Raw genomic sequence first — 23,337 nt, 5'->3', positions numbered from 1 at the left:
GTTATTTCCTATCTGAGAATTTTCTCTAACGGTCATAATAATGGTATTAATTCTCAGTCTTTGTAGAAACTTTGTCAACACTAGTGCCAAGTCCTTTGAGCCAGGAAGTGTATTCTTTTCTAAATTGCAGTGCGATCAGAGCTTATAAAGTTCTTAGAGGCAAATGAGTGAAATTAAGCAACCCACCCCCAAACCAATCTGCTTCTCCCTGTCATACACACCCTGTTCTCAGAAATGGAGAGAGGAGAGAAGAATGCTTCTCTTATTCCTTGCCCTGGCCTGGAGCTACGGGGTCTTTAAGTATAAGTGTGTTTGTGTAAGAGGATTGGGGTGGGGTCTTTCTGACTGCCATTGATCCATCCATCCACCCCATTTACTCATTCAGTAAATCTTTATTGAGTTAATGTATTGTGCTCTGGGCACCCTATAAAGGGACATGATTGTCTCCATCTCTTCAGTTGTTTCTCCCATGTCTGGCAGTGTGTTTGGCATTCATACCCTCTTCTCTTAAACAGAGGTAACACCTAAAAGAGTAAAGCCTAGTATGGACAGAAGGAAGGAGAGTGACTGGGGTAGTGGCTGAGTGGAGGCATGAAGGAACTATGTTTTCTCAAATCATTCAGGGTGCATTTTGCTCTCCTCATGGTCAAGGATTTCTCCACCTTTAGATCTAAGAGGAGGTGAGGATGGAACTTAACGGGTGACTGACAGACTGCCCTGGGCCCAAGACTCTACCTTGGGTACCAGTGACGATTCTAGAGCTGAGTGTTTCAACCTCCAACACAGAAACTGAATCCTGGACTGGCTACCGAGGGATCATGCCAGCTGCTGGCTCTGAAGTTGGCTTTGGCTCTGAGCTCGATCTGTGGAAGTTGGGGCCCAGGCTCCTGGCTCAGCAGCTTGTATTGATCTCCCAGCCTCTTTTGTCTCCTCCTCCCCAGTGGAAGCCTCTCCCCCTCTGCCTCTCAGCCTCTTCCGCTTTCCTCTTCAGCTTCTAATAAACTGAAATCTCTGAGAGCCGCCAAGGCTCTGGTAGTTTCACAAAACTGTCCTTGCTCTTCCTGCATCTGCCCGGTCAAGGGTATCTTTGCCTGAGGTCGGATAGATGCTATTACTGCCAATGATATGATTGCATAGCAACACAGAGCGGCTCCGAGAGAGGGGAGGAGGGGCAGGGGAAGGAGGACAGGGAGGTGGAAGAGACGGAGGGAGAGTGTGCATACAGCAGCTGTCGGCATTCCTGTCTCAGGGACTTCTTTGCTGATTCACAGAAGCAGCCCAGCTCCAGCCACCCAGCTCCCAGTTGCCGCCTGATCCTCAGACCTGCCGGAATCAGAAGGTAGGCCACAGAGAAATGATTTCTGAGCCTCGCCCTTTTTCAGCCCACAGGGGGAATGACTGAGGGAGGGGAAGCTCCAGAGGTACTCTCTGTGTGTGTGTGTGTGTGTGTGTGTGTGTGTGTGTGTGTGTGTGTGTGTGTGTGTGTGTGTGTGTGTACCCACCTGCCTGCCTGCCATCTGCTTGTGCCTTTGGGGGAAAACTTACATTAAAAAATGCCCACAATGAAGTAGCTACTGCTTGGATTCATAGAAGGGAAAAAAAAGATGCCCAGGAATAGAAACTCCAGCCAATTTGAGCAAGTAGGGTCTAAAAATGAATAAGAGGAAGGTCCACAGTTTGCTGCTTTGAGAGGAGATGGGTATTTATTTATTGACTTGTTTGTTTATTTATTTATATCTATTCTCAATGACAGGCTTTTTGTCCATGGATGGACCTCCTGGTGGGAGGGAAGGGAAGGGGTGTAGAAAGCATTGGCTGAAAAGGGAGGACAGAGGAACATGGGACCTCAGAGCAGGTCCCCTGAACAAATGATTGTCTGGCCAGCAGACAAGACACAGCAGTGCTTCCTTGGAGCAAACTGGGCTCTGACCTAGGAGGCTGGGTTTGAAGGCACATCCTAATCTCTGCATTTACTTCCTGGCTCAGTCCAGCTTCCCCTCTTGCAGTTTTCCCCCTGGCTTCTCCCATTGATTTTCTTTCTACCCCCTTGTAACCAGGAGGCACCTCTCCACTCTTGAGAGCAGAGCTTGGAGAGCTTTGAAACCAGGCTCACCTCTCCTGGAATCAAACACCCTGTTCCTTCTGCTCACCTTAGCTTTCCCTGGCTTCAGGCCCTGTGCCCCAGCCTGGTGAGTGGGCCTGAGGCTATGTGGGTTAAGGCTTATCTTGCTTATTTTGGTAGAAAGAGCCAGTCCTCAGAGGGATTGGGTCCCAGCCAGTAGCCGGGGCTGGGTCAGGCTAGGGTGGAGGGAGGTAGAGAGAAGGAAGGGTAGCTCCCACAGCCTGCAAAAGAACATACTTTTCTCTTATGTTTTCTTTTTGATTGTTCAAAAGAAAAAAAAAAAGCCTTTTAAAAAAAACTTCACTGTCTCTCTCTCCACCTTAGTGCCTGACTTTTCCAAATGGAATCCTTGTTTCTAGATTAAAGGCCCTCAGGTAAATCACCTTTTAAAAGGCCCAGTGACCACCACAAACCTCAGGAGATTTCTTCTTTGGGCTTAGGATGGGGAGATGGTTCCAGAAAACCCTGGGACCATCCAAGGAACCCTTCCCCCGCAAAAGGCAGTGCTGCCAGTGGAAGTGATAAGTGTCCTGTCCCTGAAAGAAGAAAAGAGCCCCTCTTTTCCTGGGTGGGCTTGCCTCGACTGCAGTTCTGCCTCCTGTAAACCAGTGCCATGAAATGAGGGCACTTGGACAGGGCTCCTCTTCCCATGAGACTTGTCCCCCAGGCATTCAGCCTGAACCCTGTATCTGAGCACACTTCAGCTCCACCGTCACCTAAAGGAGGAAGCACGGCTCGAAGCAGTGAAGTTAGCAAAGGTCCAAGAGCCAGGTACAGAGGGGACATTCAGGAAACACTTTTAACCACAGACGTACAAAAGTTTCTGATGTGAAACCTGCCGCAGTGTTAGAGAGGATTTGTTGTTCAGTCACTCAGCTGTGTCTGACTCTCTGCAATCCCATGAACTGCAACATGCCAGGCTTTTCTGTCCTTCACTATCTCCCAGAGTTTGCTCAAACTCATGTCCATTGAGTGGGTGATGTCATTCAATCATCTCATCATCTGTCATCCCCTTCTCCTGCGAAGGAAGAATGGAATGGCAAACCACTTCAGCATTCTTGCCTTGAGAGCCCCATGAACAGTCAGAGAGGATAGGCTTTCACTAATGAAGACAGCCTTCTACACTGGTCAGAGACATTCACAGGAAACCCACTCTTGAAGTTAAATTAGGAAACTACATTCCTGTCTTAGGAAGGATTCTTCCACACACACATCAGTGACTGAAAGAGCAAGTGAGATAAATCCTTCTAGGATGACATTTACCAAACCACCGATGTTCCACAGAACACTGTTTGCAGAGAATGTTAATAGATTCTGTTTTAAAATAAGGAATGGTGGTGGGGGGGTGGGGTGTATTCTATGGTCCAATCTTTTTCTTTTTTTGAAAATGATTCATAACTGAATTCTCTTTTTGGATAGTCATCATATATATAAGTGTATTAAAGGCTTTGCGAAGTACTACTGTAAAGAAATCTGTTTAATTCTGTTCAAACCAGTGAAATCCACATGGATTTGATCAGGGACCTCTTTTCTCCATGGAAAAATTTTTGTATCTTGCACACACAGTGTTAGGAATTGCTGCTCAAAAAAAATAAATAAAAATCCTGGAATAAATTGACGTATGGAAAAAAACTTGTAAAATAATCTAATCCAACACCACATTTTAAAGGGTGGAAATTTGAGAGGTTTAATGAAATTGTTCTTTTTGAGTATCTGAGAGAGTGAACCCATATATCCTCATTCTCAGTCCTTTATGCCCAATTGCTGCCCTTTAGCAGGTTCCCTGGGCTTCCTTGGTGGCTCAGTGGTAAAGCATCCATCTGCAATTCAGAAGACTCAGGTTCAATCCCTGGGTCAGAAAGATTCCCTGGAGAAGGGCACGGCAACCCACTCCAGTATTCTTGCCTGGGAAATCCCATGGACAGAGGAGCCTGACGGGTTACAGTCCATGGGGTCACAAAGAGTCGGACACAACTGAGCAACTGAGCACACATGCAGCAGTTTCCGTTCTGTGAAAAGAGTCCCAGGGAAAAGAAGCAGGTTGAAAGAATGATCCTGTCATTTTTAGTGAGACATTTGTACCTTACAGATTTCTTTAGTTATTTTGTTGTATCTGAAAATTCTGAATTTCCCTTTCAGCATGTGATTTGTTGCATTTTTTTATACAATGTGCTAGAAAATTTGGGGGCATTCAAAGAGGTGTAAAGAATAATATAATGAAAATCAGGATATTTACCACCTAGCTTAAGAAAAAACATCACCAATAGACTTGAAATCCTCTGTCTATCCTCTGTGATCAAAGTTCCTCTCATGCATTTATTTATATTTGTACTGCATATGTATGTGTCTTTAAGCACTGTATGCCACTGCTTTATGTTTTAAAAATGTATTTCAATGGTATGTATCCTTCTCCAATTTTTTTTTCTATTCAATGCTATATTTGTGAAATTCATCCACATTGTGACATGTGGCTCTGGTTCATTCACTTTTCACTGTTATATAGCATTCCATTTAAGAAATATGCCATGATTTATTTATCCATTCTGCAGTTGACGGACATTTAGGCTGTTTCCAGTTTTGGGCTCACAATTAGGGCTACTATGATCATTTCTGTGGAGATATTCTTATGTGACTATTGCTATTGGTTATATATTTAGAAGGGAATTGTCCTGTCACCAGGTATGAGAATCTTCACTTTTGGGAGATATTGTCAGTTTGCTCTCCAAAATGATTAATAATTTATACTCCCACCAGCAGTTTGTAAAGGTTTCAGATACATTGCATTAATTGTTTCTTTTTTCCTTTCCAATTCATTTATCTTTTATTTCATTTGGTTTTCTTTATCCTTTTTTTAATTGGAATATAGTTGAATGACAATATTGTTTTAGTTTCAGGTGTATAGCATAGTGATTTAATTAAATACACACATATACATATGTATTCATATTCTTTTCCATTATGGCTTATTATAGGATACTGAGTATAGTTCCTTGTGCTATAAGTAGGTCCTTGTTGGCCATCTATTTTATATATAGTAGTGTGTATATGTTAATCCCAAGTTCCTAATTTATCCCTCCCCCTTTCTCCCATTGGTAACCATAAGTTTGTTTATTAATTATTTTTTATAATAAAATTCTCCTCATAAGGATGCATCTCTGATTTTTTTTTCCAATGCAAAAGAAATTTTCTTTCTCAAAATTGCTTGATAGCTACCTTCTCAGAAACACATTTCATTGTTTCCATTTGTAAATGAGGGGGTTGGCCTAGATAATCTCTAAGGTCTCTACCAGCTTGACAATCTGTGGCCCATGATTTATTCATTAAGTGAGAGAATCTGCAGCAGAAACTTGGTTTTTGGCTACATTGCAGGAATTATTTTAGGAACACATAACAAGGTTTGGTACGAATGAAATGTGTGTCTCATATCTTAGTGCCATGCTGTCAGGTAGAAAGGCAGTGCTGTGAGAGGGAGAGCCATTGTGCAGTGTCACCTTGAATTGGAGAGAGGAATCTGTACTCACAAAATAGGGTCTTCTTTTCACTACCTTGTTCTTTCCTGAGCCTCCCTATTTATTTTCATCCAAGAACAATAAATCCTTGTTATAAAAAACTTTATACACACAAACAGACAAAGTGTATAAAATCAACATGAGAGTCCCCTTAACACAACTCTCCAGAAGAAATGTCACTGAACAATTTGTGTATCCTTGTAGGCTTTCTTTCTGTGCATACACAGAAAGAAGAGATTTTTCGTGTTTTTTTTTTTTTTTTTTTTTTTTTTTTTACAAAATTGGAGTTATACCAGACACATTCACTCTGAAACTATTTTAAAACCTAAAATACATATCTTTGGCATCTGTTCAAATCAGTGGGTACAGATCTACCTCTTTCTTTCTTTTTTTTTTTTTTTACCTCTTTCTTTTTTAACAGCTACACAATATTTCATGACATGGTGGTTTAGTCACTAAGTTGTGTCTGACTCTTTTGACCCCATGGACTGTAGCCTACCAAGTTCCTCTGTCCATGGGATTTTCTAGGTAAGGATACTGGAGTGGGTTGCCATGCCCTCCTCCAGGGGATCTTCCTAACCCAGGGATCAAACCCAGGTCTCCTGCACTGTAGGCAGATTCTTTACTGACTGAGCTATTAGCGAAGCCCCTGTCACTTCATGGCATGAGTGACTGCAATAAGAGAAAAGATTTGCGTGCTTGCTAGATGGTAACTGTGAATTAAGTCCTTACAACAAGGCTATCTATGAAGTACGTCTTTCTGTTATCCTTGTTTCACAGATGCAGGGACTGAAATATGAAGTCAGGGATCTTGTCCAAACCTGTGCTGATAGGTTGAGAAGCCAGGATGCAAACCCGAGTGTGCTGGCTCAGAGCCCACACCTTCACTGTCAGGCTGTGCCGCCTCTCTGACACAATCCACTTAACTAGTCCCTTGTTGATGGACATCTGAGTTGATTGCAGTCTTGCTATTGCAACCAAAAAACTGCAGCAGATACCCTCATCCACCTCTGCATATATTTCTGTAGGCTAGGTTCCTAAACTTTCCCAGTTTATAGGTAGAAAGAGTTTATTCATTCATTCAAAAAATATTTACCTAGCTCTTAGGCACTGGGGAAGCTCTGAGGTCAGACTGGGAGAGTTGACCAGATGTCCTGGGAAGGTCATTTAAATGGTCTGTAGGATTTGCCAGTTGGGTGATACCCCAGACCCACTGTATCCTGTCCATTCTTAATTGCTTGTGTCTTTGCCTGGGTAGTAGCATGTCTGAGTCAGCCCTTGGGCTCCCAGCTGGTGGCCCAGAGCCACGAATTTTCTCTACTTGCTAAGTGTTGGTGACCACAGTGCCTCAGAGCCCAAGTTCTAGAATTTACAAAGGCAGAAGTGTATAGCAGTAAAGAACTTGTATTCTTGGACACACTGGCCTGGATATAAATCCCAGTTCCCTACCTCATAGTCACAATATCACTTTGAACAAGTTACTTACTGCTGTGTGCCTCCATGTTCTTATCTACACAATATAGACAGCAGTAGTAACTACTTCATAAGATTGTCCTGAGGATTCCATGACTTCCTGTATGTAGACTGATTAGTTAATATACACAAAACACAGAATAAAGTAAATTTTAACTGTTGCTGCTTTTTGGCTATGGAAAAGCTGCTCTATCAACCATTCCATAAAACAGTTGATGATGTCTATGAGGTGAGGAGTGGGAAAGAAGGGAGAAAGTAGCTGTTAAATAGCTAATGTATTCACACACCTCAAAATTCCAAAGGTACAGAAGGATATTCAGTAAAAACTATATCTCCTATTGGTGACACTGCTGCTAAATCACTTCAGTCGTGTCCAACTCTGTGTGACCCCGTAGACGGCAGCCCACCAGGCTCCTCCATCCCCGGGATTCTCCAGGCAAGAACACTGGAGTGGGTTGCCATTTCCTTCTCCAATGCATGAAAGTGAAAAGTGAAAGGGATTTTAAATTTTATTTATTTATTTATTTTTGGCTGTGTAGGGTCTTTGTTGCTTTTCACAGACTTTCTCTAGTTGCAGTAAGTGGGGGCTACTCTCTAGTTGTGCACAAGCTTCTTTTTGCAGTGCTTCTCTTGTTGCAGAGCAGAGGCTCTAGGTGTGCGGACTTCAGTAGTTGCAGCACTTGAGCTCAGTAGTTGTGGCATGTGGGCTTAGTTGCTCTGCGGCATGTGAAATCTTCCCAGACCAGGGATTGAAACTGTGTCCCCTGCATTGGCAGGCAGACTCCTATCCAGTGTGCCACCAGGGAAGTCCCAGTGATGCAGGGCTTTTGTGGATGTAAATAATTATTCTATTTCTCGACCCAAGCAGAGATTACATGGGGATTTGCTTTGTCATAATTCAATATATTTTACACATATATTTTATGTACTTTTTGTAAGTTATATTTCTCAGTTTTAAAAAGAGAGAAAATAAGGGAAAAAATTTCAAAAGAGTGGAAAGAATTCTCCCATCTGTTTAGTAGTCACTTGGTTCCCTTCTCCAAAGACAATTGACATTAACAGGTTCTTTTGTATATTTCCAAAGGTATTTTATTGTAAATATAAGCACATGTTTTGTTTTAAAACAGATTAAACTAACCACTTTTTTCTTATTTTCTTTTTACTTAAAACTTTACCTCAAGAGATCATTCTATATTGGCGCATAAAGAGTTAGTTCTGGTTTTAATAGCTATATAGAATTCCATTGTATGCATACACCATTATTTATTTAACAAGTCCCTGAGTAATGGACATTTAGGTCATTTGCAGTTTGTTTGTTTTGTTTTGTTTGTTTGTTTTTCATTTCACGCCTTGCTTCAATTGCTAATGTTCTGTATACATCATTTCACACAAACACAAGAAGTGTGTATATCCAAAGCCTTTCTCTTCATGTTCTCTGGAATTTGTACCTACAAAATTGAGGAACTGTTACACTCACCTAGTTGGAGTTCAATTCAATACATCAAGTCAATTTGTGTCTCCTCCTAATTCCCTTTCCCTACTGGTAACCACTAGCCTTTTCTATATCTGTGAATCTGGGGAATCTGTTTTAGTTTTGTTATATATACTTGTTTGTTTTATTTTTTAGATGTCACATAGTACTTGTCTATGCGTAAAATAATCAACAAGGATATATTGTACAGCACAAAGAACATAGCCATTAGTTGATAATAACTTTAAATGGAGGATTATCTATAAAAATACTAGATTATTATGTTGTACACCTAAAACTAATGTAATATTGTAAACCAACTAAACTTCCATTTAAAAAAAATGAAGTCACTGATACCTCCTCTGTGTCTGGCTCTGTGTTTAAAAATGTGTGGAGTAGAAATTAATAATGGGTATGAATTTTGTCCTCTACTAGCCAATAATCTTGCTTTCATGCTGAAATCATGGTATTCCCCATATGTTTTTAAAGCTTTTATCTCTGCCCAAGTTAAACAGTGTTTCCCCCTGAATCCTCCTGGAAGGGCCTGTGTGTGGCTTTGAGAATTAGGAAAAGAGTATTCCTAGTGGGAAAAAGTCACAGCTGTGTATCTAGCAGGATCCCTAGGGGAGAGCACAGATGAATGAATTCTACCCCAAAAGCATCCTCCATACTACTTCATACATCCAAATCTTCCTCTCTCACCTTAGCTCAAAAACATCTCTTCCATAAATATATCCTAAATCCCTTCAACTTGAAAGGAACAGTTCCTGCTCTGTGACCTCTCATAACTTGATGTCTGTTTCCTGCAGAAGGTATGAATCATTTCTCCCTTAAGTGTTGCTTTCTTTGTTTTCATGTCTTATTTTCCGCACTTGGCCATTTGGGGACCAATTCAGATTCATCTCCAATTCCTCACAGCTTCTGCAAGTTAAAAGGAGGAGTAGGAAGATAATCAATATGTACAGGTGGTAATTAGGACAGGATGGAGATAAATAAAGAGGCAGAAAGAAGAATCTTTATGTAGAACAAAGAGCCCTGGCCAGAAGTCAGGAGGTCCAGGTTCACTTTGGCCTCAGCATCTTCATCTGTCTATGACAGATCATATGACAGACAGTACAGCAGGCTACAAAAGTATGTTCTAAAACAGCAAAAATTTTGATGTGTGGCAACTGTTAACATTAACATTTTAGCAAATCAAGGTTTAGAGAGGTGAAATGACTTGAAGTCACAGTCAATGGCACAATCTGAAAAGAGGAGAGGATAGTCATGCCAGGACCAGAAAGAGCTTATTCCTTTTTTGCCAGCATTGGGATTAGAAAATCTGAATTCCCTGATACTTGGATTTGTTATTTTGTGAAGCATCAAACTCATATCAGGTCAGTAGAGGAGAATATGAAGGAAGGAATTTAATCTGTAGAGAGGTGAACCTCAAAAGAGAAAAAGAGTTTATGAAAAAAGAAATGCAACTGGCCACTAAAAATGTAGGGGAAAAGTTAAGCATTTCAAGTAACTAAGGAAATACAAAGTAATTCTCAAGATGCCATCTTCACTTACAAAATTGGCAAAGATATTTTTTTAAAAAAAGAATACTCATTGTTGGCAAGTGTGCTGGGAAATAGGCTCTCTCATAGATTGTTGAGGGTGGTATAAAGTGATCTAATTTTTGTTAGGGCAATTTAGAAGGATATATTATTAATACAGGGCTTCCCTGATAGCTCAGTTGGTAAAGAATCTGCCTGCAATGAGGGAGACCTGGGTTCGATCCCTAGGTTGGAAAGATCCCCTGGAGAAGGGAACAGCTACCCACTTCAGTATTCTGGCCTGCAGAATTCCATGGACTATACAGTCCATGGGTCACAAAGAGTCGGACATGACTGAGAGACTTTCGCTTTCATTATTAATACAAGTGTGCAATTGGTTCATGCCCTTTAATCCAGAAACTCTCCCTTCTAGAAAATTATCTTAAGAATCACAAATATGGTGCTCGCTTTGGCAGCACATATACTAAAATTGGAATAATACAGAGAAGATTAACATGGCCCCTGTGCAAGCGACGCTCCATATTTTTACACCAACACAGTATACTAACGCATATATATGGAATTTAGAAAGATGGTAATGATAACCCTGTATGCAAGACAGCAAGAGAGACACAGATGTATTGAACAGTCTTTTGGACTCTGTGGGAGAGGGAGAGGGTGGGATGATATGGGAGAATGGCATTGAAACATGTAAATTATCATATGTGAAACAAATTGCCAGTCCAGGTTCGATGCATGATACAGGATGCTCGGGGCCGGTGCACTGGGATGACCCAGAGGGATGGGATGGGGAGGGAGGTGGGAGGGGTTTCAGGATGGGGACACATGTACACCCATGGCGGATTCAAGTCAATGTATGGCAAAACCAATACAATGTTGTAAAGTAAAATAAATAAATAATTTAAATTAAAAAAAAGAATCACAAATATGCACAAGGCTATAAACTGCAGTGTGACATGTTTTACTGTTAAAATAAATTATGCTTTATCCATTCCATGGAATATTATACAACAATGATTTAAGCTAACATTTATTGAATAGCGTACTATTGCCAGACACTGTGCTAAGTTATTTAAATACATTATTAATTTTTAGTCACTAGAACAAGACTACAAAGGCAGTCATCCACATTTTACAGATGAGGGCCCTGAAGCTTAGAGAGGTTAATTTCTCCCAGGCCACACTGCTAATAGGTTGAATAGAGTGGGTTTGACCCTAGGTCTGTCTGATGCCAAAGCCCATGGCCTCAACCACAGGACTCTATAACCTTTGCAACCATTAGAAGTCATATGTTAGAGGAATAGTTAATGAAATTTTAAACTGATCCTGATATAAATGGCAAATTTAAAAAGCATGATATAAAATTATAGCTCTATAATTAATATATAAGTAATATGATGACAATTTTATTTCCAAAGTGCAAGTATATATTTTTCACAGAAAAACTACTGTAAGGATTCATACCTGTTGGTAATGGCTGGCTACCTCTGGATAGTAGTATTATAGGTTATTTTTATTTTCAGTTATGATTTTCTGTATTTTCCATTTTTCTATAAAGAACAGGTATTGCTTGTATAATCAACAAAAATTAAAAATGTTAATGTAAAAAGAAGTCTGAAAGCAAAACTTTTGTAGCCTTCATAGTTACAATATGTCCATAGCAATACTTCATTTTTTAACTGTGTGATTTTTTTAAATTTAATTAATTAATTTTTTCTTGGCTGCACTGGATCTTCATTGCTGAGTGTGGACTTTCTCTAGCTGTTGTGGCAAGTGGGGGCTAGTCTCTAGTTTTGGTGCTTGGGCTTCTCATTGCGGTAGCTCCTCTTGTTGTGGGTTTCCCAGGTGTTGCTAGTGATAAAGAATCCACTTGCCAGTGCAAGAGATGCTAGAAACTCGAGTTCAATCCCTGAGTCTAGAAAATGCTCTGGAGTAGGAAACAGCACTTCACTCTAGTACTCTTGCCTGGAAAATTCCATGGGCAGAGGAGCCTGGTGGGCTATAGTCCATGGGACCACAAAGAGTCAGATATGGCTGAGCACACAAACTTACTCTTGTTGTGGAACATGGGCTCTAGGGCACTCAAGCTTCAGTAGTTGCAGCACAGGGGCTCAGTAATTGTGGCTTGTGGGCTCTAGAGCACAGTCTTATTAGTTGTGGCACACAGATTTTGTTGCTCCATGACACACAGAATCTTCCTGGATCAGGGATCGAACCCATGTCCCCTGCACTGGCAGACGGATTCTTAACCACTGGACCACCAGAGAAGTCTTAGTGATTAATTCTTTTATATTGGTGTTGGATTAGAGAAGAGCCATCTTTTCAATCATTCTTTGGGGTAATCTCTTTAGAGATGAGGAATTATGTAGCTGTGCAATCTCTAGGGACTTTGATCACAATAAAATGTCCTTCAGACCATAAGTTCTTGCATTTGTGTGATCTGTAATAGTCCCCAGTTTTTGAACCATGGACCCATGAGGAGGAGGGAAGGGTAACTTAGTTCAAGGAGTCCACAGATCTTTAAATGTATAAGTGTCTTTCTCACTCTGTAAGTACTAAAAGTACAGCTCCTTTGTAGGTGTGAGTGGGTGAAGTGAGATTTTTTTTTTTTAATTTTAAGAAGGGGCCCTTATGTTGGGAACCACTGAAGTAGAAACTAAAAATGGTGGCTATTTAATCAGCAGTGTCAGGAATCATCCCTTATATGTAGGATATAAAAGGACATAATACAAATGAACTTATTTACAAAACAGAAACAGATTCACAGACTTCAAGAACAGCTTATAGTTGCTGGGGGAAAGGATGTGGGAAGGGATAGTTTGGGAGTTTGGGGATGGACATGTACACACTGCTATATTTAAAATGGATAACCAACAAGGACCTACTGTGGAGCACAGGGAGCCCTGCTCCAAGTTATGTGGCAGCCTGGATTGGAGGGAAATTTGGGGGAGAATGGATACATGGATATGTATGACTGAGTCCCTCTACTGTCCATCTGAAACTATCACAATATTGTTAATCAGCTATACTCCAATAAAAATTAAAAGTTTTAAAAAAGAGAGATGTTCACTTCTTGCCATTATATCAAAGTTTGCACATCTTTGTCCAGCATGAAAAGATACCACTTATATCATCTGCAATCATTGTCTTAGCCACCCATCCTAATCAGATGTGTGTTCATTCACCAAACTGTCAATTGGTTTGGTACATTTAATTTTTCACTCTTGCCTTACCTGTTGACTTCAAAAGCTGAACATGTCTCAAGAATAGCTTATTACAGAACACTGATCTCACTCCCCTACCACACCAAATTTGCTTCTTCTGTTTTCCCCTCCTGTTGTTGGCAACATTATTCATCTAGCTCCCACATTATAAGCCTTTAACTCCTTCACCTCTCTTACTTTTCATATCCAAGTGATCACCGAATCCAGTGTGCTTTACCTGTTCAATGTATCTCAATGCCATGTTCTCTGCTCCCTCCGCCCTGCAACTGCCTGCCTGTTTTGACAGCTTCTAAATGGATTCTTCCTTTGGGAGACTCACTCCACAAGGTAGACAGAGGGCTCCTACTAAAATGCAAATCTGGTTGTGTCACTCCCCTGCTGAAAATCTTCAGTACCTCCATATTGTCTACAAGATAAAGTCTAGAATCCTCTTCTTATCATTCAAGTCATGACCCAATCTGGCCACAGCCTCATCTGGTACTCCCTGCCAAAACACCTACCTGTACTCTGATTGGCACCATATATTTGATTTTTCTGCTGTTTGGAATATTCTTTTTTGTTTTATATTCTCTGTCTAATGGCAATCCAATTTCTCTTTCATGACTCACCTCAAGAATATTTCCTCTAGGGAGACTTCTGACATGACCAGGTAGGGCTCACTTCATCCATCCCATAAATACTTCTACCATTAATGCAGTAGCACTTTATGGCTTGATTTTCCCCATGTCTGTTCTCTCTGTATGTGAACTCCTCACCATGTCTTTTCATCTCCCAAACTCCAGCTATACTGAACTTAGTGTTCTCTGAGCATGTTGTGCTTTTTTGGGTGACATCCACCTTTGCACAGGTGGCTCCCTCTGCTAGGAATACGCTTCTCACTTTCTCCCCTTCTCTGCACAGGCAAATATCTCCACATCCTTCAAGACTCATCTCAAATGCAATTGGTCTGAAATCTCTGCATATGCTCAGATAAAGTTAGTTATTCCATATTCTTTGCTCCCCTAACCTTCTGGTGAAACCTCATTTATAGTATCTGCTGCATAAGTATTTTATTATCATTATCAGCTTACATGGGCTTCCCTTGTGGCTCAGTGGTAAACAATTTGCTGGCCAATGTAGGAGATGCAGATTCAACCCCTGGGTCAGGAAGATCCCCTGGAGAAGGAAATGGTAAGCCACTCCAGTATTCTTGCCTGGAAAATTCCATGGACAGAGGATCCTGACACACTGCAGTCCATGGGGTCACAAAAGAGCCAGACATCACTTAATGACTAAACAACGATCAGCCTACATGACTGTCCTCCTCCATCTCCCACACCTTACCCCATGAAATGAGATCTCAGACAGCATATCATCTTTTTGTCTCTAGCACAAAGCACAATAGAGAAATGATAGATACTTCCTTAATCAATTATTAACTCAAGTCCTTTATGGTGCTTGATGGCCTGGGAAAAACTATTGGACAAGTCGGTAAGCTTTGAATACTTATTGACATAACTGGTCGAGGCACCCCTGGGTAAGTGCTGCATTTACAAGCCTTTTATATGTTTTGACTCTAAATCTGTCCTTGTTACTCTTCCAGGTGCTTATGCTCAACAATTGATGCACTGCCTGTCCTCACCTACCCCCATGAGCCTCGGTTCTGATGCAACCTATGGTCATGCAGGGATGCCCTTACACCCTCCCACGATGTCATAAGTGGCGGGCAGCTGACAACTTCCATCACAGCCGTAGCCTCCGAAGCACCTGCCCCCAGCCTCAGGTAAGAGGCCCAGAGCAAAAGACAGAACCGTGAAGAGAGGGTGGACGTAAGCTCTGTGTGTGTTCTTGTGGGTATCCATGCTTCTTAAGGCTCAAGGGTAGTCTTCATACACATGAAACCCCTTGCACAGAACGAGGCCTCCTCTGACCCATCCCTGTCGTTCATGAGGCCTTTTATGGGGCAAAGGAAGTGTGCTGATCTGGACAAGCCAAAGAGCCCACAATGACTAAGGTGGTTGGTTTCATGTTAAGCTTCCAGGGGAGGTCCTGGAAGAGTGTGCTCCTTCAGGGCATAGCCTAGGACAAGGCAGGACCTTCCTTTGCCTTGACTTTTCTGCAGTTTCCTCATATGCTGTACCTGCAGAATATTTCCTCTCCCTCCTTTGGCTCTTCCTCTCAGGTCCCTGGTCCTACTCACAGCTCCTGGGTTAACCCCACTAAGGATCTCCTGAGCTTCCTACTGGCCTGTCCTCTCTCTCCTCCCCTACAACTGGAGTGGTGGGGCTGAATGTGCCAGCCTGTGTGTGGTGCCAGGTGGGCAGAGGGGGTGTGAGAGACAGTAATCCCAGAGGGCAACCCACTTTCCTGGCAATGAGGGAAGTACAAGGGAAAGTTGACTAGACAAGGGAGATGTATAAGCATATTTTGCCTTGCCCTATAATACTTAACCTTCCCAGGTGGCTCAGTAGTAAAACACCCATCTGCCAGTGCAGGAGACGCAAGAGACTCAGGTTCAATCCCTGGGTGGGGAAGATCACCTGGAGAAGGAAATGGCTACCCACTCCAATATTCATGCCTAGAGGATCCCATGAACAGAGGAGCCTGATGGGCTACAGTCCATGGGGTGGCAAAAAGTCAGACACAACTGAAGCAACTTAGTACACATATTGCTTTGGGGTTCAGAGGCTATGGGAGTGTGTGAAAGTACTATGTTTCTTAGAATCTCACAGATGGACTGAGATGCTGGGTCACTATGGGTGGTGTTAACAGTCACTGAATGTATATGGCGGAGGAAGAGAGATACCAAGGTGGCAGGGATGGGGAACGCATGTGGGCGGAGAATGAGAGACGATGAAGGTCCAGACAGTCATAAGGTCCAGGCCTCCCAAGCTGTTTTGACATATCTAACCAGAGAGAATTCACTGCTTGTAATATAGTCTCAAAGCCAGTGTCAACTGAGAGTCCCTCTGCAAACCTCAGTTCAGTTCAGTTCAGTCACTCAGTTGTGTCTGACTCTGCAACCCCGTGAATCACAGCACGCCAGGCCTCCCTGTCCATCACCAACTCCCGGAGTTTACCCAAACTCATGCCCATCGAGTCGGTGATGCCTTCCAGCCATCTCATCCTCTGTTGTCCCCTTCTCCTCCTGCCCCCAATCCCTCCCAGCATCAGAGTCTTTTCCAATGAGTCAACTCTTCGCATGAGGTGGCCAAAGTATTGGAGTTTCAGCTTCAGCATCAGTCCAAGGGACTCTCAAGAGTCTTCTCTAACACCATAGTTCAAAAGCATCAATTTTTCGGTGCTCAGCTTTCTTCACAGTCCAACTCTCACATCCATACATGACCACTGGAAAAACCATAACCTTGACCAGACGGAACTTTGTTGGCAAAGTAATGTCTCTGCTTTTTAATATGCTATCTAGGTTGGTCATAACTTTCCTTTCAAGGAGCAAGCGTCTTTTAATTTCATGGCTGTAATCACCATCTGCAGTGATTTGGAGCCCAAAAACATAAAGTTTGACACTGTTTCCACTGTCTCCCCATCTATTTCCCATGAGGTGATGGGACCAGATGCCATGATCTTAGTTTTCTGAATGTTAAACTTTAAGCCAACTTTTTCACTCTCCTCTTTCACTTTCATCAAGAGGCTTTTTAGTTCCTCTTCACTTTCTGCTATAAGGGTGGTGTCATCTGCATATCTGTGGTTATTGATATTTCTCCTGGCAATCTTGATTCCAGCTTGTGCTTCTTCCAGCCCAGCGTTTCTCATGATGTACTCTGCATAGAAGTTAAATAAGCACGGTGACAATATACAGCCTTGATATACTCCTTTTCCTATTTGGAACCAGTCTGTTGTTCCATGTCCGGTTCTTACTGTTGCTTCCTGACCTGCATACAGGTTTCTCAAGAGGCAGGTCAGGTGGTCTGGTATTCCCATCTCTTTCAGAACACAGTTTATTGTGATCCACACAGTCGAAGGCTTTACCTACCCCTTCCCCAGAGTGGGATTTTCAGAGGGTTGAGGGATTGAAAACCGTGGGTCCTTCCAGAAGACTTGTCCTGCTCGTTGCCCACTCCCTGCAAGCTTTGCTACCTGGGCAGTGGGACTTGAGGGCTTAATTTTATGACAGAGAATGGTGAGATCAAGCCCTCTCTTGTCACAAGAACAGAAGTAGAAGGCTATTGACAAGGAAAGAAATCAAGGATTAGTCATCATTTGCCTGAGGGCCTGGCTCTGCTAGAGGGGACTGTGATTTGTAGGGGGAACTCTGAGGGGAGAACAGGGTGAGGGAGCCTATTAAGGGAGCCAAACTGGGGGGTGGCGTTTAGGAAACTAGGGCTTCCCTGGTGGCTCAGATGGTAAAGAATCTGCCCTCAATGCAGGAGACCAGGGATCAATCCCTGGGTCAGGAAGATCCCCTGGAGAAGAAAAGGACAACCCACTTCAGTATTCTTGCCTGGAGAATTACATGAACAGAGGAACCTGGTGGACTACAGTCCATGGGGTCACAAAAGAGTCGGACATGACTGAGTGATTAACACTTTCACACTTTTCACACTTAGGAAACTAAGAAGGCTGGAAGGACTGAAAGGCTAACATGGGTGGAGCCCAGTTCATCATGGGTGCTTCCATCAGAACCATGACAATTTGGTTGTGGCTGGATCACAAGAGCCCGTTTCTAACTCTAGGGCATTCCCAGCCCAGGGAACTCTGTGAGGATGGCTTGGGACCAACCAGTTACCCCAGCATAAACCAAGCTGTGACCCGGAGCTAGAGCTGCTCCCTGCTCTTTGCCTGCTGTCCCTTGCCATTCACCCCATGTGGCCCCACCCTGGACCCCAAGAAAGGCTCAGGCAGCTGCTCTAACTATTCCTGTAGGTGGGCCTCAGCATGGAAACAATGTGGAACTGTGGAAAGCCCAGAAGACTCTGTGGGAGATAAATGAGGATGGGAACAGAACCCTTTTTGGTCAAAACGAAGTGTTTTCCCTCAGTGCTGGGGCGTGGGGGGAGGGGTGTCAGCTTGGGAATGTTAACCTTTCCCCAGGCAAGTCTGCTGGAAAAGGAGTGGCCACCTCCAGAAGGGCCCCTCAGGCCAGTAGCCCAGGACAGCAGAGGCAGGGCACAGGAGCCTCCCTGCACCGAGCTCCTGCATTCCATCTTGCCCTCCCCCACCCTGCAGAAGTTCAGCGCGCATGCCCATAGATCATATGTATCCCACTGGCCTTAGAGTGCAGGGGGAGGTCTGTGGGGACAAGGCTCTCTGTCCTCTCTTCCCAAAGGCAGGGCAGAGCCCCCACTCATTTTCACTGCTGGCTTGGGTCAGTCTTCTCCTGCCCACCATCCCACGGCTCTGTCCTCTAATACACCCTCACTGTCTCTGAAGACGCTTACCTACTAAAGGACAAGGCTGATCCTCAAGCTCATTGTCTTGCCAGGCCTTGGTGAAACTGCTTACCAGAGGTTTGTCATCAAAGTGATCTGATCTTTTCCTCCACCTCAGGGTAGGGGAGAGGGAACTAGAGGCAGAGTGAGTTCTTTGTGTCTTCCAGGCAAAGGGAACATAAATCAACAGAAGCTCCCCTCTGCGTACCCCTCCTCAGCACCATGGAATGCCCAGTCCCACTCTCACCATCCTTGCCAGCCTGGGAGGGCCCTCCTGGCCCCGGTGTGGCGGGCCCAGTTGGGAGCGAGCCGGAATTCCCCAGGGACAAAGCCCTGATTCACTATCCCCAATCCTGACATAGCCGCCCCCTCTGGATTCCTGGGGGGTCAGTAAACAAACAGGGTAACAGATCCCGCCTCCTGGCCTGGCTCAGCTCTGCTCGCCCTCCCTGAGGGAGCCTGCTCAGAGCCTGTCTGGACTCTGCCTACAGCTCACCAAGCGCTGGGTCTGGGTTCATTCGGAGGAGCATCATGGGGCTGCCTAATCCTGCAAGCGGGTCCCCAGGCGGCACAGGTAGGGTCCACTCATGGGAACGCAGAGCTGCTGACTCTAGAGCTGTGCCCTGGAGCTTTGCTGTTCTCCCACTTCTCCTTCTGTGTTTGGCTGTGAGCTGTGGGAGTTTTTTCTTTTTTTAAATCTTGAATATTCTTTATTCTATATATTCTTGTGTGCTGAGTCACTCAGTCATGTCCAACTCTTTTTGACCCATGGACTACAGCCCGCCAGGCTCCTCTGTCCATGGGGATTCTCCAGGAAAGAATATTGGAGTAGGTTGTCATACCCTTCTTCAGGGGATCTTCCCAACCCAGGGATTGAACCTGCATCTCCTTTGTCTCCTGCACTGGGAGGTGGATTCTTTAGCACTAGTACCACCTGGGAAGCCCTCTCTTAGTACAGGTTGGTTATGCTTAACTGCTAACTCCTATGATTATCACTCTAACTATCACAAATTCTGCCAGCACTACTGCCCAGATGAGATCCTGGAAGTACTTGTGTTAGGTTAGAACTGTTCAAATTGCCCAAACACTGGCAAACATGGCATTCAAGGTAAGCCGTAGGCTCATAGTTCAGTGTTCCAGAGTTTACTCAACCTTCTAGAAAAGAAGGGCTGTTCTACAAATTCAGAGAGAGAGACAGATAGAGAGAGTCATCTGTAGTAGATGTCCTACTTCCAAGGGGGCCTTGGTGCCCCCTTCTCCCTCTTCACCACTTGTATTTCCCACCACAGTCAGGAGAGTCCTAAAGAGCACTGCTCATCTTCAATGGGTTGAGAAAGGGCTAAGACAGGATTTGGGGTCCTGATATCCAAAGAACTCTGACCAGAATCAACAGCTAAGAGGCTCCCATCATTTGCTCACCCTATAGGGTATTATGGGGGTTGGGGGAATGGGGGTTGTGCCAAATAGCCCTTCAGGAGTTAGCTATCTCCCTCGCAGATCAAGACATGCTCAGGCAGAAGCAGAAGGGAGTGAAGGACAGGGGAGTGTGGAGAGGAAATCTCAGCCTGGGAAAACCCATCTGCATGCCTGCTTGTCTGCCTTCTCCCCTTCTGTGGAAGGAAAATGGCCCTGCTGGTGGCTGAGCCTCCTCTAGTCTCTCCTTTCCCCCAAACCATACATCTTTCCCACACAAGACTCTCCAGGCAAGTTGGGAAACTAATCTTTCCATTAAAACCACAACTCAAAGTGCTTAACATGTGTGTTAAGCCCGTGTGTGTGGGCTACACTCCATGGGGTCACAAAGAGTTGGGCATAACTGAGCACAGCACAGCAGTAAGAGTGGACCTTGCAGTAAGAGAGGACTCAGAACCACAGAGTCTTTCTTTCTCTCAACCACTCAAACACATCCTAGAACCAGCCCCTTCTCCCCTCCCCACCCCTCTTCCCCATTCACACTTGTCCCATGCTTGGCTTGGCACGGCACGGACAAGAGTGTAGCACACTCCAGGGATTGTAGAGGTGTCTGTGTTTCTGTACAGGTTAGAGCTGCTACCACCACCCCCGCACCACCTCACGATGGTGCTGGGGTATCCTGCCTAAGTCCAAAGCTATTCAACGGGTCTGTTGGTGCCGCCAGAACCCTGGAACCACCAGCCATGAATCTGTGTTGGAATGAAATAAAAAAGAAGTCTCACAATCTCCGGTAAGGCCTGGAGCCTCGAAACAGGGGCTTTGGGGCATTGGTGGGGATGGTGTTTGGCTCCTCTTGCTCGTCACCCTCTTTCTCAGCCTTTCTGTCAGCTTTATCCTCTATTTTTCCTCCTTTTCATGCTCTGGTGCTGGGGGAAGAACCCTGGGTCAGAAGTCAGGAGACTTGGATTTGAGTCTCGGTCTTTTTCCTTTATTTTTATTTATTTTTTTAACACCAAAAACATTTTGTATTGGGTTATAGACGATTAACAATGCTGTGGTAGTTTCAGGTGAATAGCAGAGGAACTCAGCCATACATATACATATATCCATTCGCCCCCAAACTCCCCTCCCATCCCGAGCCTCAGTCAGCTGTGTCACCTTGGAAAATTGGTTTTAGTAATCCCTGAATGTTAGCTTCCACTTGTTTGGATTTTTTTTTTTAACAACAACAACAAAATGAGTAGAGGAATAATGCTTGTTCTATTTTCCAGTGCTGTTATGAGGACTCAAATAAGATATGAAAATGCTTTTTGCACTTAAAAGTGCTGATGTATAAATGGAGGATTTGATTACTACCCGCCTTCCTCTTGTAACTGTCTTCTATCTTAGTAGCTCTCATCTGCTTTTTCACATCTTTTTAAAAAATTATTTATTTATTTTAATTGCAGGATAATTACAATATTGTAGTGGTTGTTAGCCCTCTCTTCCCACCACTGCTTATCCCCCACCCATGCCTCCCTAAACTAAGAGCAAATCAGTAGGAGCCTGAAGGCAATTTCTAACTCAGTTGTCCCTCTTTCCTCTACCCTTCTTTATAACTTCTCTCCCACTACCCTTCCCCAAACACACACTTTTCCTCTCTACTCTCTATCATCAAAGACCAAACTCCTGGCTTCTGGTGGGTTCTGGTGGAGATGAGGAGTGTACAGAAGTTGAAGGAATGCAGGCTCTGAAATCAGACAACCCTGAGTTCAAATCCAATGACTTTACTGTGTGACCTTGGGAAAATTACTTAACTTCTCTGGTCAACACCAGTGGCTACCTCTCAAGGTTGCTCTGAGAATTAGTGGAAGCAAAAATTTATGTAATACCTTGGCCGAAGAGGTAGAGATGGAATGACCAGTTACCAGTCATCTAAGGGGAATGGATTCAATGACTGCACACAGCCTGGACTGGCCTCTGGTTTCCTACCACTTGGACTTCAGTTCATGGCTCATTTGTGGGGAGAGGGAAGGCAGACAGAGATTATTATGCTGCACATGATTTCCTCCTTCTGTATGTCAAGCTTCTAGCCTATGTTGCCCTCATCCTTTGGGACCCCTGGGCTGCTTGTATTTGTATGCAACCTCACACACATGTGTGCCCACAGTCAGTCACCTGGCATACCCTTTCCACCCACTGCATTGCTCCTGCTCAGAAGGTAGCCTCTGAGAAGCCTCTGAGGATGAACAGTTTGGCATGACTTGAGTTCCTCCAGGACAAGAGGGCAACAAGACAGCTGTCTCCACTAACGCCCTTGCTTACTTTGCTACCCTTCACAGCCTGATTCTGGGTGCACAGCTGAATGGACTGAAGTCCACCAAATGTTTTGGTACCACGCTCTATGGGGTGGTGTCTTGGGAGGCTCTGTGGGTGGGTCAGAGGGTGGGTTCTGGGCCTTCTCCCACTTCGACCAGAGAAGCACCTCTTTCATTTGTTTATATAGTAACATTCCACGTACATATCTGCTGGGGAAAAATGTTTTGCCACTTAACAAGAGGACTGAAAATCACTGATTTTACCATTGTGTGCAGTGCCCGGCTAGAGGCCTTCTCAGACCACAGTGGAAAGCTTCAGCTCCCTCTCCAAGAGATAATTGACTGGCTCAGCCAAAAGGATGAGGAATTGTCAGCTCAGCTGCCCCTACAAGGGGATGTGGTCCTGGTGCAACAGGAGAAGGAGACACATGCGGTAGGTTAGAGTTATAGATGCTGTGGTGTGTAGTCTCTCGGTTGGGAAGGGATGTCTTCTGCAGTGCCCTGACAGACAAATGCTCAGTCTCTGCTTAGATGCTTAAAGTCACTGGAAGCTGTATGCAGTCCTACTGGTCTGTGGATGGCACTCCAGAGAATAAGTCAAATCTCCCCGCTCTGTACATCCCATCCAATATTGGCCTCCCTTAAAATGCTTCCCTGATTTTTAACGAGGACATGGGAAATGAACATAAAATAATACTCAGTGAAAAAAACACAAGATACAAAGCTGTTTATAGGTAGATCTCAATTGTATAAAAATCAATATAGATGTGTACATGTGTATACACACATAAGAAGGAACTCTATCAAAATCTTCACAATGGGTAACTCCAGGTGATGAAATTAGTTCTTTTTAATTTTCTTCTTTTCATCCTTTTCTGAAATTTCTAAGATTTCTGTGACATATCTTTCCTCTATAATCAG

The 23,337-nt window shown here is 43.8% G+C and overlaps 1 protein-coding gene and 1 non-coding gene across 2 annotated transcripts in view; both read left to right on the top strand.

The window, feature by feature from the left end:
• Positions 1-1,207: 1,207 nt before the first annotated feature.
• Positions 1,208-23,337, top strand: part of DRP2 (dystrophin related protein 2) — a 43,792-nt gene continuing 21,662 nt past the window's right edge. The window contains exons 1-4 of the mRNA XM_065914996.1: positions 1,208-1,339; positions 14,923-15,102; positions 20,746-20,909; positions 22,693-22,849. Of these exons, the coding sequence (XP_065771068.1) occupies positions 14,986-15,102; positions 20,746-20,909; positions 22,693-22,849 (438 nt within the window). The 5' untranslated portion in view covers positions 1,208-1,339; positions 14,923-14,985. The remainder of the gene's footprint in view (positions 1,340-14,922; positions 15,103-20,745; positions 20,910-22,692; positions 22,850-23,337) is intronic.
• On the top strand, positions 10,556-10,660 carry LOC136154924 (U6 spliceosomal RNA). The gene has a single exon (XR_010660624.1). It is a non-coding gene; the product is annotated as a U6 spliceosomal RNA (small nuclear RNA).

This window comes from Muntiacus reevesi, chromosome X (genome assembly GCF_963930625.1).
Source record: "Muntiacus reevesi chromosome X, mMunRee1.1, whole genome shotgun sequence".
In the NCBI taxonomy this organism is placed as follows: Eukaryota; Metazoa; Chordata; class Mammalia; order Artiodactyla; family Cervidae; genus Muntiacus; species Muntiacus reevesi.
The sequence above is the reverse complement of the archived record's forward strand: the minus strand, read 5'-3'. Positions and strand labels throughout refer to the sequence as shown.